General features: G+C 37.8%; 2 protein-coding genes across 7 annotated transcripts in view; both read right to left on the bottom strand.

The window, feature by feature from the left end:
- tpm3 (tropomyosin 3) overlaps nucleotides 1-6,678 on the bottom strand; it is a 31,239-nt gene extending 24,561 nt beyond the window's left edge. For all 5 annotated transcript variants that reach the window (XM_063010744.1, XM_063010705.1, XM_063010692.1 and 2 more), the window contains exons 1-2: nucleotides 6,419-6,678; nucleotides 5,299-5,424 (exon numbers count right to left, since the gene is read on the bottom strand). In XM_063010744.1, coding sequence (XP_062866814.1) covers nucleotides 5,299-5,424; nucleotides 6,419-6,532 — 240 coding nt within the window. In that variant the 5' untranslated portion in view covers nucleotides 6,533-6,678. The remainder of the gene's footprint in view (nucleotides 1-5,298; nucleotides 5,425-6,418) is intronic.
- Nucleotides 6,679-12,127: 5,449 nt separating this feature from the next.
- arhgef1a (Rho guanine nucleotide exchange factor (GEF) 1a) overlaps nucleotides 12,128-14,675 on the bottom strand; it is a 79,290-nt gene continuing 76,742 nt past the window's right edge. The window contains exons 21-22 of one of the 2 annotated variants that reach the window (XM_063010658.1): nucleotides 13,694-13,871; nucleotides 12,128-12,860 (exon numbers count right to left, since the gene is read on the bottom strand). In XM_063010658.1, coding sequence (XP_062866728.1) covers nucleotides 12,790-12,860; nucleotides 13,694-13,871 — 249 coding nt within the window. In that variant the 3' untranslated portion in view covers nucleotides 12,128-12,789. The remainder of the gene's footprint in view (nucleotides 12,861-13,693; nucleotides 13,872-14,675) is intronic. The other variant, XM_063010666.1, reaches the window with a different exon arrangement.

Below are 14,675 nucleotides of genomic sequence, written 5' to 3'. Positions count from 1 at the left end.
AATGTACATTTACGGCATTTAGCAGACATCCAAAGCGACTTCGTATACATACGTGTGTGTGTGTGTTGTGTATTTGTATATACATTTTATTTTTTTTGCTTTTATTCTTACTTATTGTATGTGTAAGCACCGTTGGATTGCTACTCAATTTCGTTGTACACTGTGCAATGACAATAAAGGCATCTTATCTTATCTTATCTTACAGTACTGTGACAGTATATTGTCCAAGCAACTGAGGGTAAATTGAGGGCTCAACTGCAGGAACCAGGCAGTGGTGGGGATTGAACCAGCAACCTTTTAATTACTAGCCCAGTACCTTAATCACTAGGCTACACCTGCCTTGAATTAGATATGTTAATTAACAAAAGTGGTTAAATATCATCTAACTATCAAACAGGAACATTTCATATACTTTTATTTCATTTTCAGCAGACACTTTTATCCAAAGTGACTTACATTATACAGTCTAAGCAATGGAGGGTTAAGGGCCTTGCTCAAGAGCCCAACAGTGGCAGCCTGGCAGTGGTGGGGTTTGAACCAGCAACCTTCTGCTTACTAGTCCAGTAGCTTAACCACTAGGCTACAACTGCCCTTTTACCAACTGCCCTTTTAAACAGGAAGTTGGACAAATGCACCAAATTCATCATACATAGATTTAGCAACTTGGTGCCAGGTTTTCACTCAGAAGTTTAGAATGTTAAACATCCATATTAATTCAATTTAAATGTTATAAACATGTGTAATTCATATTAATCACACAACATTGCAAAACATGGTGTGGAAATGTGAGCCTCCCTGTCTCTCTTTTTTATAACACAACAGGATGCTGAAACATGTACTGACACACTCATACCTAGGATACAGCCAGCACCTGCAGCAGTCTCCTACATGTTAGTTCCTATCACACTTTCACAATATTGGTCATGTATTGCCCTTTCTACAAAATCTGTAATCTGTAGAATGTGCACCAGTTTGTTGGGAGTGTGATTAACATAAGTGAATTCAGCTCAGGATGCCTTTTTTGTGATGTAATCGGGGTGGTAGAGTGGGTGTTGCACAGTAACACGAGCCAGAAGAAGACCTGGGTACGATCCTCGCCTCTGGACATTGTCTACATGTGAGGAGTTTTACATGTTTCCATGTGTTTGTTCTGGGTACTTTGGTTTCCTTCCACTTCTCAAAAACACAGAGAAGGTTAAGAAAAGTTGCTTAATATTGTATGTGACCCTACCTGAACTGTATTCCTGCCCTATTCCTAGTGTCTCTGGGTGGGGCTGGACCTGATTAGGCTGAAACAATTAGTAAAAAAAAAATACAAAAAAATGACTACGTAATGGCTGGGTGGTGCAACTTAGTCACTGTCTGTGTGGAGCTTTGCATGTTCTCCAATTGTCTGTGGGTTTTTTCTAGAAAGTCTTTATGAACACTCAAAACATGCCAATAGGTTGAGGGTATTCTTTAAGGCAACTAGTTCTGAGTAAATGACTCACAAGAAGCTTCGAAGCCACTGCCATTCTGGACAGTATGAAGTGATTATGAAAGGTAAATTAATAAAAAACTGTTTGTTGGATGTTTGGGTCTATGGTTTTAAATTTCACCAGATGTCAAATATAAACATTATGTTAATGCCAGAACCACCAGGATAAGGAGTAATGACCTTTCCCTTTATGCACTGAAATTCTTCCAGAATCCTTGAATCGATTAATGTTATTATGCACTGTGCATGGAAAAATATGCACATCCCTTCCAATCTTTTTTGAGGAACATATTGAAATGTTTTAAATTTAAATGTTTCCTCACACATTTTTTGACAAAGTGAAGATCATCTGACTCAGCCTTTCAAGGATACTGCTTTTGTACCAAATCATGATTATAATGTCAAGTCAAGTCAACTTTATTTATATAGCGCTTTTTACAATAGACATTGTCTCAAAGCAACTTTACAAAATCCAGGACCAACAGATACAAAAACCCCTAACCCCTGTCAATAATCACCTATTGACATCACCTGTTTGAAATCACATCATTATTTATTTATTTTACCTCATTACTAGACCTAAATTGCCCTGTCCCAACTTTTATAGGAATGTGTTGCAGGCCTGAAATGCAGGATTGGATGTATTCAGTAATGGATTCATACTGTTTTAGTAAGTGTAAGAAACTGCATTTTTTTTATTTGCATTTTTCAAATTGTCCCAACTGTTTTTCTAATTTGGGGTTGTACACGCTTCATCTACCCTTACCTGGGTATTTACCAGGTTCAAAATGCACGATCACTTAAGCATGATTTATTATCACACTGGAGATATCGGTAGTATAATGTTTGCAGGCCTGATGGCAAGAATTTTGTCAGATATTTTCTTATATTCATACAGACTGTCTTAACTGCAATTTTTCCAACACAATTTGCGAGTTTTGGGTTAGTGGATATTCTCAAACCCATCCAGGGACAAAGGCTGGACCTACATGTAGTCACTGTATCCTGTTGCTCCTTTCCGGTCCTTCCTCATGAGTGTGGAAAATGTTATCCGTGCTTAGTCTTTCTGTTGGGGTGTAGGCTTTATCTGCACCACTACAAGCACACCAGCAGATGGAGCCAGAGATTCGGATCCAAATCTCATACCAGAGGGGGGAGTTACTATTTAAAATATACCACATGAGGGGTCACGAAAATTAATCCAGTCCTTACATTATATTTTTGCGTGTACAAAGCATCGAGAGAAGTTTGAGTTGTCTTAAAAATGCATCCACAGGTTTAAATTTTTAGCTTTCACTGAGTAGCTTTCATGCCTAAGTAAACACATGGGTTTCTTAAATCAAATTGATATGCACTCACTACTGGACAGGTGTTTATGCTGTCAGACTTTTAAAAGTAAAAACATTTTGCCAATAGATTATTGCTGCATCCAATTTACCTCAGAATTGTGATGCTGGATTACTGAATTATGTCATTTATAACCCCTGGGACTTTAGGCTTAATGTCAGAATTATGGATGTCTCTACATCTCCAATGTTTTTTGTTCACTTAGTATGAGCACCAAAGACCTATAAACTTGCCCTTTCCTTTTTAAAAAAAAAAGTGTTTTGTATTGAAGACAGTGACATACCCACTGAAATGATTTAATTAAAATAGTGCAATGATCATTACTGTTTTTACACTATTTAGTATGAAGATTTTGCTGTTTGGAACACAGCCTTAAGTGACTATCTTTTTCCTCCATCAAATGCCTATAGCTTTTTTTCCTGCATGGGAGAAGTCATCTTTAACTTCTCCAATAACCGTCAGAAAGAAGCCAACCGCTGTACTAAGTTACAGGTATTTCATCTACATTATTCCATACCCTGAAGCCCACGTTGGATCCTAGAGCCCCAAAAGCTTTTGTGTGGGGCTTGTAAGACTTGGACTTTTGCCCCTGTAGATTTGCACTACTACAATTACTAGTTTTTCTACTATTACTACTACTACTAATAATAATAGAAATGAAAGGGGATGGCATACTGGTGCAGCTCTTACAGTGTGTGTAGGGTGTATACACAGTACTGGTATATGTTGTACATCACAGCTATATTTTAAGTGCATGATGACTACTAATATCTGGCATAATAAGGTCTAGCTGATAGAAATAAAAACCTGGTCATATTGCTTAAACCTTAGATATGTTAGGTAAACAATAGCTTAGCTGTAAAGCTTCGGCTCAAGGTTGGGTTTTAAAATAGGATTTGGAAAGACAGCTGTAATGGTGACAACCCACACTCAGTCTCTAATGGCAGAGCAGTGATTTGACCCACATGATTGACACGGAGGTTTTTAGATCACCGGAGGCCATAAATTCTCCTCAGATGACACTGAAAAGTGTGTGTCTTTAAATGGGAACAATGGGTGCATGCTATAAAGAGGAACTAGCTTTGTTGTCAAGGTCTCCAGTTCACCATCACACACTCAATGTCATACATACATACACAGGGTATCTACCCTCTCATTCAGTACTACATGTTGTAGAGCTACATTTCAGATTTTGGTCATATTATGATCATTTGAATTTTGAAACCACTAAAAACTGCAATCCCATAATAAATAGTCCACTTTTTAACAGTGTATGATGTGATGTAGCAGAAATGTTTATCCCCACAATCAAGGTTTTGGCCTTTTTTAGTTGCATCAATTTAGTTATATCTGGTTCATGTAACCCTAAAATAGTAACATTAAAATACAATATCAATACAAAAAAAAGGCTAATTACAACAAAAGCAAACTTAAAGCTTTTGAACTTGGTACTTCTGGAGACATTAACCTCTGGGGTAATATTATGTACACCAGTAAACTCTATTTCCATTTGATTCGTATCTTTAGGGTTGTGGCAGGTTCGGTTCCGCTGGAAACTGGACACGACAGGAACACCCAGATCAGGGTGCCAATTTTTTTTTAAATGTACATATTTGCCAGATATATTGTAAATGTGTAAACAGATTTACACATCATGGTACATGTAATTTAATCACATGTTTTATTAAGCGATATATGGGGTGGACTGCACAGATATGTTTTATTTTAAAATACTTGTCACTTCAAATAAGGATTTTAATTCATTTTTATATTAACAATATACCTTAAGTGATTAGATGTCTTGAATGGCTTAGTTCCCTATAGAACAACTACACACAATACCCTCTCAACCTGTCACACAGACAATGCATAACTTAAAAGCCAAACATTATCAGAGCAGGTGTCACTGCTAAATCTAGAACCCTGACTACACAGTTAAACATGAGGGGAAAGATGGGGGAGACATACAGACAGAAATCACGACTTGATAACTTCTTTTAACCTCTCACAAGAAACGGATATGTATTATACTAGAGTTTATTTGAGCACTGTAGGACTTCAATGATAGATTAATTTAAGTGGATGCTTTAAGCGGTTTGACATTTACCACAGCAGATTTGATCTTAAACTGGTATGAAAGGCAAATAATGGCCAATACCCTTCTAACCTGTTCAGTATGTTGGCCTGCTTATTCAGGTTCTGTGGGTCTTTATAATGTCTTATGTAGATATAAACATAAGACTCAGACTCAGTGGCAGTTGACAAAGTTATGCACTATGGGCTGAGCAAGAGACGATTTGACACAAAGACAAAGGGTTACAATAGTGGGGACATCTCTGACATTGTTAAATGTTAAATAATCAACTGTATATAAACTGTGGAGTGGGGGGGGGGATTAGGGTGGGATGGATGACTGAAATATAAAGATTGAATGTAAAGTGGGTCTGTGTGCTATTTATATTGCCTTCACTCACATCAGCAGCCTTCTTCTCAGATATCTCCAGTTTCTCCTGGGCATCCTTCAGGGCCTCTGAGTATTTATCAAGCTCATCCTCAGTTGCCTTCAGCTTCTTCTGCATCTGAATCAGTTCGTCTTCATGCTGGGAGTGCAAAAAATAAGCAATGATTTCCAAAAATGTTATCACTTGTCCTGTGGCTTAAGTGGACAGTGTTGGCACTTAACTACAAGTCTATAAGACCTTCCTATGACTTTTTGAAATTCATTGTGATCTGCATATCTGTTTCAGACTTAGGTCTGCAGTTAACCCTAGGTTCATTCTTTTTCCTCTAAAACTAGATTCTGCTGAATCAGTGTTTGCTTTCACTTAAACAGTTCTCAACCTGTGGCAATTCTATACTGTTGGCTAATTATTTTATAGCCTACATTCATGCATGTGTGCAATCCACAGGGCTTTATTATAATAGGACAATGATTGTTGCAGCTTATTAAAGTATTAGGTAAAAAAGCCTTTTCTAGATCTTAAAGGTTTAAACAAAAAGTCAAGTTTTAGGAGTTTCCACTGCGATATACTTGAGGTTGTCAAAATAATATACATGCTGCTGTTGCTGACCTGGCATTGAACTTATCCATGTATCCTTTATTATTTTGAAGAGCGTTCGCTCCAAAGCGATGTACGCTAGAGGTTTAAGGGTCTTGCTTAAAGCAACTTGGCAGAACCAGGATGTCAGAACTTAAGCACAGAATCACCAATAAGAGTAGGGTTCTTGATAGAAAATAATAATAAAAACTTTGTTTACAGTGATGCCATAAGGAACAAAGTTTGGTTTCCCAAACACCTCTAAACTGATCAGTTAAGACAAAAATAACATTTCTATTGTGAAATAATCAATGTTTTGTGTCACTCTAAAAATGATAATGAACAATAAAGAACTTTTGTTGGCGTAATATTCTGGAGGTTATGAGTTTTAGTTATCAATGAGGTATCAGTTTAACTGTATTACTTCAAAACCATTGTTTAGTTGAAACAGACATCACACATCTTCCAGAATCATCTCAAATAGCCAAACAATCAAGCAAAACATTTCAGTTTCATAAGAAAAAAATCTCTGGACATCTTGACCTCTCCTTCTCACCTGTTTGCTTCGTTCCTCAGCTGCTTTCCTGTCGGTCTCGGCCTGCTCTGCCTGGTCCAGAGCGTTTTCCTTATCCAGCTTCAACATCATCATCTTTTTCTTGACGGCCTCCATCTTGGCTTTGGTGTGTGGTGCTTAGGGTACAGGAATCAGAGGTAGGAGTATGGAGCCACAGGTTAATGGCAAAGTGAAGGATGGAGCTTGAAGACCCTGCAACTGAGGGTAAGAGGAAGAAGGAGAAAGGGACGGAGTGCAGCAAAGAGAGCCCAAACTCAGCAAGAGTTAGGGGAAGGGTCTTTATATTGGGGGTACTTACTGCTCCTCCCATTTAACTAAACTACACCCATTTTTTGTTTTAGGAGTTACCTAATACAGGCATAACGCAAAACAGAGCACTAATAATGGCCAGGTAAAATAATATTAATAGAATAAACATAGCTGTTATTGTATCAATTGGACACGTCATTTAGAGACAGTAAGTGCAAAAACATTGCTTATTGATATTAGAATATTGGTGAGATTTGTGGCACCTACATGGTGTATCTATACACACTCTTCTATACTTTTTGTATTTATTTATTTAATCCCATTGTTTCTTGCAATTATCTTTTGTTTCCTGTGTTGTGTTTTCTTACTTTTAACATATCCTGTGTGGGGTCTTCAAAGACTAGAGTGGAATGGCGGCGAGTAACATGAGACAAACAAGACAAAAGAATGGATCATTGGTGTGGAATGAATATGGCCTTTGCTATAATAAGACAAAGCCCATTTGTGACAGGCACAGGTGTGTGCATATGTGCCCATGCGTCTGGCATTACTGCCCTCCCTGGGTGAACAGTACATTTATGGCCTGTTAATCACTACAACAACTATTTGGTTTTAGTAAGCTCTCTGTGTCACAGAATAACTCGATTGTGCTTCATTACTTGTTGGTTGACACTTGGTATCACCTTTGTACTATAATTTAAAGCCATTGATCAAAAATATACAAGCAGTAAAACCAGTCATGATGAATGTACAGCCAAATGGTTGAAGGTGAGCTGCACAGTTGTCGTTCAGACCTAAGACTAATTTTAGGCAGACTGAGATTTTTAAAAAGGACAATAGGGATTCCCTTCTAAAGTGTTCAGCCCTCTATACTATTTTAGACCTCATTGTCTTTGTTTTTTTCTTCCATTAAATATATGAGGGTAGCCTACATATAACAAACCAAATGACCCAAGTCTTTCACTAAGTTACAAAAATTAAATATAAAAAAGAATATGATGAGATTTAAAGAAGTAATTACCCTGTGCAACTGTAAAACTAGTTATTTTATTAACACTTTATTTAACTTGACATCTCACTTCAGTGCTAATACCTGTAGAACTTCAGATTGTTTAATAAATCAGTAAATAAGAAAGAAAATTACCTAGTAACCTACCTGTGAGGTATGCACTTCTTTAAAATAATGCTCTGATTTTAATCTATTAAAATAGGGTCATTATCCAGAAAAGGTAAAGAATCCCTGACATGCTTTAGTGCTGCTTAGGAAAAATGCAAAGCTCCTCAAAGACATTAACTGTTAAATGATCTACTAATGGTTTTTAACATTTATTTCATTGCAGAGAGTATAACCCCAAGATATTTCATGTTTTGTCTGGTCAACTTCATTTATTAATATACATCTATTCCTGTATTTTTGGCATGCAACACATTCCTAAAAAAGTTGGAAGAGGGGCAATATAGGGTTAGGCTTAAAGTGACCGATCAGTGGTCATTAGTATTCAATGTCGGTCTTTGGCCCTGTACACACAAGAGTTAGTAACAGATTGTCTGAATCATTTACTAATGTTGGACTGTAGAAGGCAAATCTCTTGATTCCTTGCAATCATGTGTTGAGAGACACTGTCCTCAAACTGTTTGACTTCGTTTGTTTTTTGCAGATCAGATTAGGAATCAGATTATATTTATAAAAGTTAATTAGGTAAAACTTACTTATTGATAATACCTGTAAAACAAAGGTCACTAATTTCTATTTTTATTTTTGCAACTGTCCTTTTAGGAATTTATTGTGCACTTTTTTGTCTTGCAAATGTCATTGTCACTAATCTAAAATCTTAAAAATATACAGAACATATCAGAATGTATTTAAACCCCTTGACTGTTTGCACACTTTGTAAAATTGTTGTAAAATGCAGAGTGAAGCCTGCATGGATTGGAGTTGTTTGTCCAGCAAATCCCACAGCTGGTCAATCAGACTGAGATTTGGGGAATTTCGAGGAAAAGTCAACACCTTGAGCTCTTTGTTGTGTTCCTAAAACCACTCTTAAGCAATCTTTGCAGCGTTTCAAGGTACTTTAATAATGCTAAAAACGGCCACTGCCATTAGGGAATACAGTTGCTATAGTGTACTTGTTCTGCTACAATGTTTAGGTAGGTGGTAAGTGTGAAAGTAACATTCACATGAATGCCAGGACCCAAGCAGAACATTGCCCTGAGCATCACACTGCCTCCGCCTGCTTGCCAGCACCCATCCACATAATGTAAAATAAAACATAATTCATCAGACCAGGCCACCTTCTTCCATTGCTCCATGTTTCCATAGTAGTAGTGTTTGGTGTTAGACAAGGGTCAGCACTATGACAGGTTTACGGATATGCAGTACCACTCATAACAAGCTGTAATTCACTCTGTGTTTTGACATCTTTTTATCATGGACATTTCAGCAATTTGTACTACATTAACTCTTCTATGCCATCAGACCAGACAAGGTAGCCTTCTCTCCACTCGGGCATCAATGAACCAAGGCACCCCGTCACCAGTCATTTCTTGTACCACTTTTAGTAGGTACTAATCTTTGCATGCTCTGACCCAGTTGTCTAGCTGTCATAAGTTGTCTTGTTTCATAGTCACTCAGATCTTTGTGCTTGAATATTTTTCCCTGTTTTTAACAAATCCACTTGAAGAACTGACTGTTCATCAGCTGCCTAATATATCCCACCCCTGTACAGGTGCTATCATAATGAAATAATGTTATTCACTTCAATTGTCAGTGGTTTTAATGTTGTGACCGATTGGTGTTTGTATTGTGGTGCTGTGTTCACTGGTGTCTGCATGTATAAATGTGTTTGTCCTGGTCATGATGGCGGTGGGTCTGGTTTCCCAGGAATAACTGGGCGCAATGCAGTAACACCCCAAACAGGATGCCAATCCACCCTGACCCCTCGGACATACGCCTCCCACCCAGACACAGCCAATCATATCTGTATGTACAACCCCAAATCAGGAAAAAGTTGGGACAGTATGGAAAATGCAAATAAAATGAAAATGCAGTGTTCCTTACATTTACTTTGACTTTTATTTGATTGCAGACAGTTTGAGCCCAAAATATTTCATGTTTTATCTGCTCAACTTCATTTCATTTATTAATAAACATCCATGTCTGCATTTCAGGCCTGCAACACATTCCAAAAAAAGTTGGAACGGGGGCAATTTACTAGGGCTAGTAATGAGGTGAAAAAACTAAATAATGACGCGATTTTTTAATGCAGAAAAGTACATTGAGAGCATCTTAGAGCAACATGTGCTGCCTTCAAGACGTCATCTTTTCCAGGGACGTCCAGCATTTTTCAACAAGACGATGCAAAACCACATGCTGCACACATTACAAAGGCATGGCTGCGAAAGAACAGGGTACGGGTACTGGACTGGCCTGCCTGCAGTCCTGACCTGTCCCCAATAGAGAATTTTGAAAGGAAAAATGCGACAACGACGAACCCGTCTTTTAAGTGTGGTGAAAAGGAATACCAACATTACAAAGTGGTAAATGCTTTACCGTCCCAACTTTTTTGGAATGTGTTGCAGACCTGAAATGCAGGAATGGATGTTTATTAATAAATGAAGTGAAGTTGACCAGACAAAACATAAATGATCTCAGGTTCATCCTGTCTGCAATGCAATAAAAGTCAAAGTCAATGTAAGAAACTCTGTTTTTTATTATTTGCTTTTTCCATGTTGTAGACCCCCAACCGGCTGATGGCACTGTTGAGGATTTGAACCTAGAATCTCAGAGGTAGTGAACTAGCGTAATTTACCCCTTCACCACACGAGTGCTATACAGCTTATGTCAACAGGAAACACAAATAACTTATCAGATTTATTTCTATGACAATGATCAGATAAAAAAAAAAAAAAATAATGACATGCCCAAGTACAGTTGGTTTCTACTTAGATAAGGACTGGTAAAAACTGAACAGTAAATTACTGATAACTAGATCCAGAATATGCAGTAATTCAGTTTATCATTATTGGTCTTTTTTATGCAGGGTGAGAGTTTCAATAGTTCTTTAACTTTAGAACTGAGGCATGCTGTAACAAAAATATAGAACCAACAACAGCACGTTCATAAACATTTATCAAAATGGTGTATTAGGGTATTGTACATAATCATGAAAGCCCTTATCTAACAGCTTACATTTTTAAAACATGGTAATATTTCTGTTCTTCATCATTATATAAAGTAAACAAATAAACATTGCACCTACTTTAAAAAAAGAATACCAGATACAATAATTTCTGTGTATATATACAGTATATTCTGATAATCAGTGTTATATACCTCATCGGTTCAGACGGGCAGCAAGTAATGCCGTTGTCAAATTACACCAATCAGCCATAACATTAAAACCACCGCCTTGTTTCTACACTCACTGTTCATTTTATCAGCTTCACTTACCATATAGGAGCACTTTGTAGTTCTACAATTACTGACTGTAGTCCATCTGTTTCTCTACATACTTTTTTAACCTGCTTTTACTTATTTCTTCAATGGTCAGGACCCCCACAGGACCACCACAGAGCAGGTATTATTTAGGTGGTGGATCATTCTCAGCACTGCAGTGACACTGACATGGTGGTGGTGTGTTAGTGTGTGTTGTGCTGGTATGAGTGGATGCTGGAGTTTTTAAACACCGCGTCCACTCATTGTCCACTCTATTAGACACTCCTACCTAGTTGATCAACATTGTAGATGTAAAGTCAGAGACGATCACTCATCTATTGCAGCTGTTTGAGTTTGAGTCATATTCGAGACAGTGGTCTCAGGACGCTGCCCACAGGGCACTGTTGGCTGGATTTATTTTTGGTTGGTGGACTATTCTCAGTCCAGCAGTGACAGTGAGGTGTTTAAAAACTCCATCAACACTGCCGTGTCTGATCCACTTATACCAGCACAACACACACTAACACACCACCACCATGTCAGTGTCACTGCAGTGCTGAGAATGATCCACCACCTAAATAATACCTGCTCTGTGGTGGTCCTGGAAGAGTCCATAGAAGAACAGCATTAAGGAAGCTAACAAAGCATGCAGAGAAACAGATGGACTACAGTCAGTAATTGTAGAACTACAAAGTGCTTCTATATGGTAAGTGGAGCTGATAAAATGGACAGTGAGTGTAGAAACAAGGAGGTGGTTTAACTGTTATGGCTGATCGGTGTATATGTCCAGCAAAAAAAAATACAAACTGTAATAATCATTCAGTCATAATAATCAATATTAATGTTATGGAAAAATAACTAAACATTGAACACATTCACCAAGTTTTCAGGGCTCTAAAATAAAACAAAACAACAACATCTACAGCATACTTCAGTATTCATGCTAATATAAACCTGTAATTACTCATAAAATCATAACATTTGGTTTTACATTTTCACTTTCCTGTAAAAGTACATAAAGTACAGCAATAATCTTTGTTCAATTATGGCTTTCAAAGTATTTCAGCGTGTGTTCAAAAGATATTTCTAAATCAACAAATAAAAAATGAATAAATAAATTACAAACAAAAAACAACTTCCTATTTGTTTTGTTTTAATATAATTTCATTCTATAAAAAAAAAGTTTGCAACACCAAACACTTGAGTGTGGGATATGTGCTCTTGCAGTATATATATATATATTATATATTACAGTATATCTGCCTTTATCAAGTACTTCCTGAAGCTTTTGTTCAGTTTGGCTATTTTATGTGCTCACATGACGTGACAGTGACAGAGCTTGTCTAATATCACAAGCCCTGCTGTTTGTAAAAACTGGCCTCCTGCAAAGCCACGGTCACTCATGCTGCTTTGGCATAAGCTTATTGGTCCACTAAAGCCAAACACCTGGATTTCCAAAAACGAATGAATAAAAACTCAAATAACTTGCCACAGAACAGCACAGCTGTGCAATAAGATTACTAGGTGCAATAAAATATGTACATGCTTAAAATTTCTTCCTTTGAAGATAAATCTTTGCTTTTCTGTACCCGTACAGTTAGGTACATTGGGTTTATTTTCACTGAGCAAGACCAGGGTCCAGTCCAAAATTCGGGCCAAGAGCAGACCATTAGCAATGTGAGACGTGTATCTCTCGCCCCTCCGGAGTTGACTCGCTCTCCTCTGGAATGTCTTGCAGATCTGGACAGAGAATGTAATTAACAAATAAACATAAAAAAACTTAACTAGACGGTGGCACTCCAATTAAAAATATAAAAAACAACTAGCGTTCAAGCGTCATCACTGTCCGAATGTTAGCATGGTTTGTCCCTATACTTGCTTGTTTATTACATTTACATTTTACATTTTCAGCATTTAGCAGACGCTTTTATCCAAAGCGACTTACACAATGATCTGAACACGATGAGCAGTTGAGGGTTAAGGGCCTTGCTCAGGGACCCAACAGTGGCAACTTGGTGGTGGCGGGGCTTGAACCGGCAACCTTCTGTTTACTAGTCCAGTACCTTAACCACTGAGCTATCACTGCCCACTGTTTATAGTTGCGTGTGAACACAGTGTTCTTTCTGAAATGTCATGAAGAGGTGTCCAATTAGAAAAAAAATGGCTGCATAGCTGTTTTCACTTAATATTCATTCATTATTGCACTCCTCATGCCCTACTGAAAGCTGAGTGTAATTTGTACAGGGACGTGGGTGTGAATTTTTTATGAGTTATATAAAACACTGCGAGCTTTAACTAAATCAATATCACTTACATAAGTATGTGTGTAGGCTGCTATTAGTGTTACAGGGGGCTAAAGTTCATTATCTGTAGACGGGCCAAAGCACCTTCAATATACAGTCTTATGCAAAAGTTTTGGGCACCCCTAATCAACTTGAAAACTAAGTTCAAACATTCTCTACAGAAAACAAACGTGTGTAAATTTCAGCCAGGTCGGTAGCACTGCTGGGATTCAAACCAATGATAAGCCAGCACCATTAAAACATTTGAACAAGTCTGAATTGTGGACTGACCTCTAGGGCTCTCTGAGCGTGGAGACACCTTAACATCATCCTCATCATCGTCTGAGATCGCATCTACGTCTACATCACTGCAGTCCTGTAGACCGTCTGTTTGCTCAAACGATGCCTGGCTGGCCAGTGGAGTGTCAGTGTTTGGGTCAGTTTCACTTTCTTTGCGCTGGGGTGGAGCCTGCAATAGCAAGACTGGAGTAAAAATACTGATACAATTTGTCTTGGTTTTACCAAGCAGGCTTCAACTGGATCAAATATTTACCTTTAAATAACCTGATTGTAGCAGAATGAGCACTATTTGTACACTATATGTGTACAAATAGGCTACAAGGCATAATTCACATGCATCATCATCACCAACAATTAAAGAATGGCAAAAGGGTGGGTAATTGGCAGCATGGTTTGTAAGCCCCCCACTTTGCTCCTTTAACAGCCTCTACACTTCTGGAAAAACAAAAACATCAAGAACTCAACCCACCCAGGTCACAGACTGTTTGTCCCCCTCCCATCAGTCAAAAGATACAACCATCAAGAGACGCACAAACAGACTGAGAAACAGCTTCTTCCCTAGAGCTGTAGCCTCACTCACACATCCATAGCTGCTGAAGACCAAAACCAAACTGTCCTGTACCCTGCCCTCCCCAAGCTGCTATTAAATGCACAGATCACTTTACATTCTGCTGTTCTGTTGCACTATTCAAACCCTGTGTATATAATCATATCACCATGTAAATATTCTATATTTCATTTACTTTTAGCTTTATATCCTATTGCACCTAGTCGTACATTTTTATATATATATTTTTTTGCTGCGTCTCACTGAGAGCCACCAAACAAAGTTTAAAAATAAGATAAGGTAGACATCTTAGTCTATCTTATCTTATTAATGTACTATTGCTGCACAGCTGGAAGAACACAATTCTCTAGAATTGCACTGTATACGGCAGATGTGATGTTCATTTTTTTCACTATAATGAAGGGG

This window comes from Trichomycterus rosablanca, chromosome 2 (assembly GCF_030014385.1).
Source record: "Trichomycterus rosablanca isolate fTriRos1 chromosome 2, fTriRos1.hap1, whole genome shotgun sequence".
In the NCBI taxonomy this organism is placed as follows: domain Eukaryota; kingdom Metazoa; phylum Chordata; class Actinopteri; order Siluriformes; family Trichomycteridae; genus Trichomycterus; species Trichomycterus rosablanca.
The sequence above is the reverse complement of the archived record's forward strand: the minus strand, read 5'-3'. Positions and strand labels throughout refer to the sequence as shown.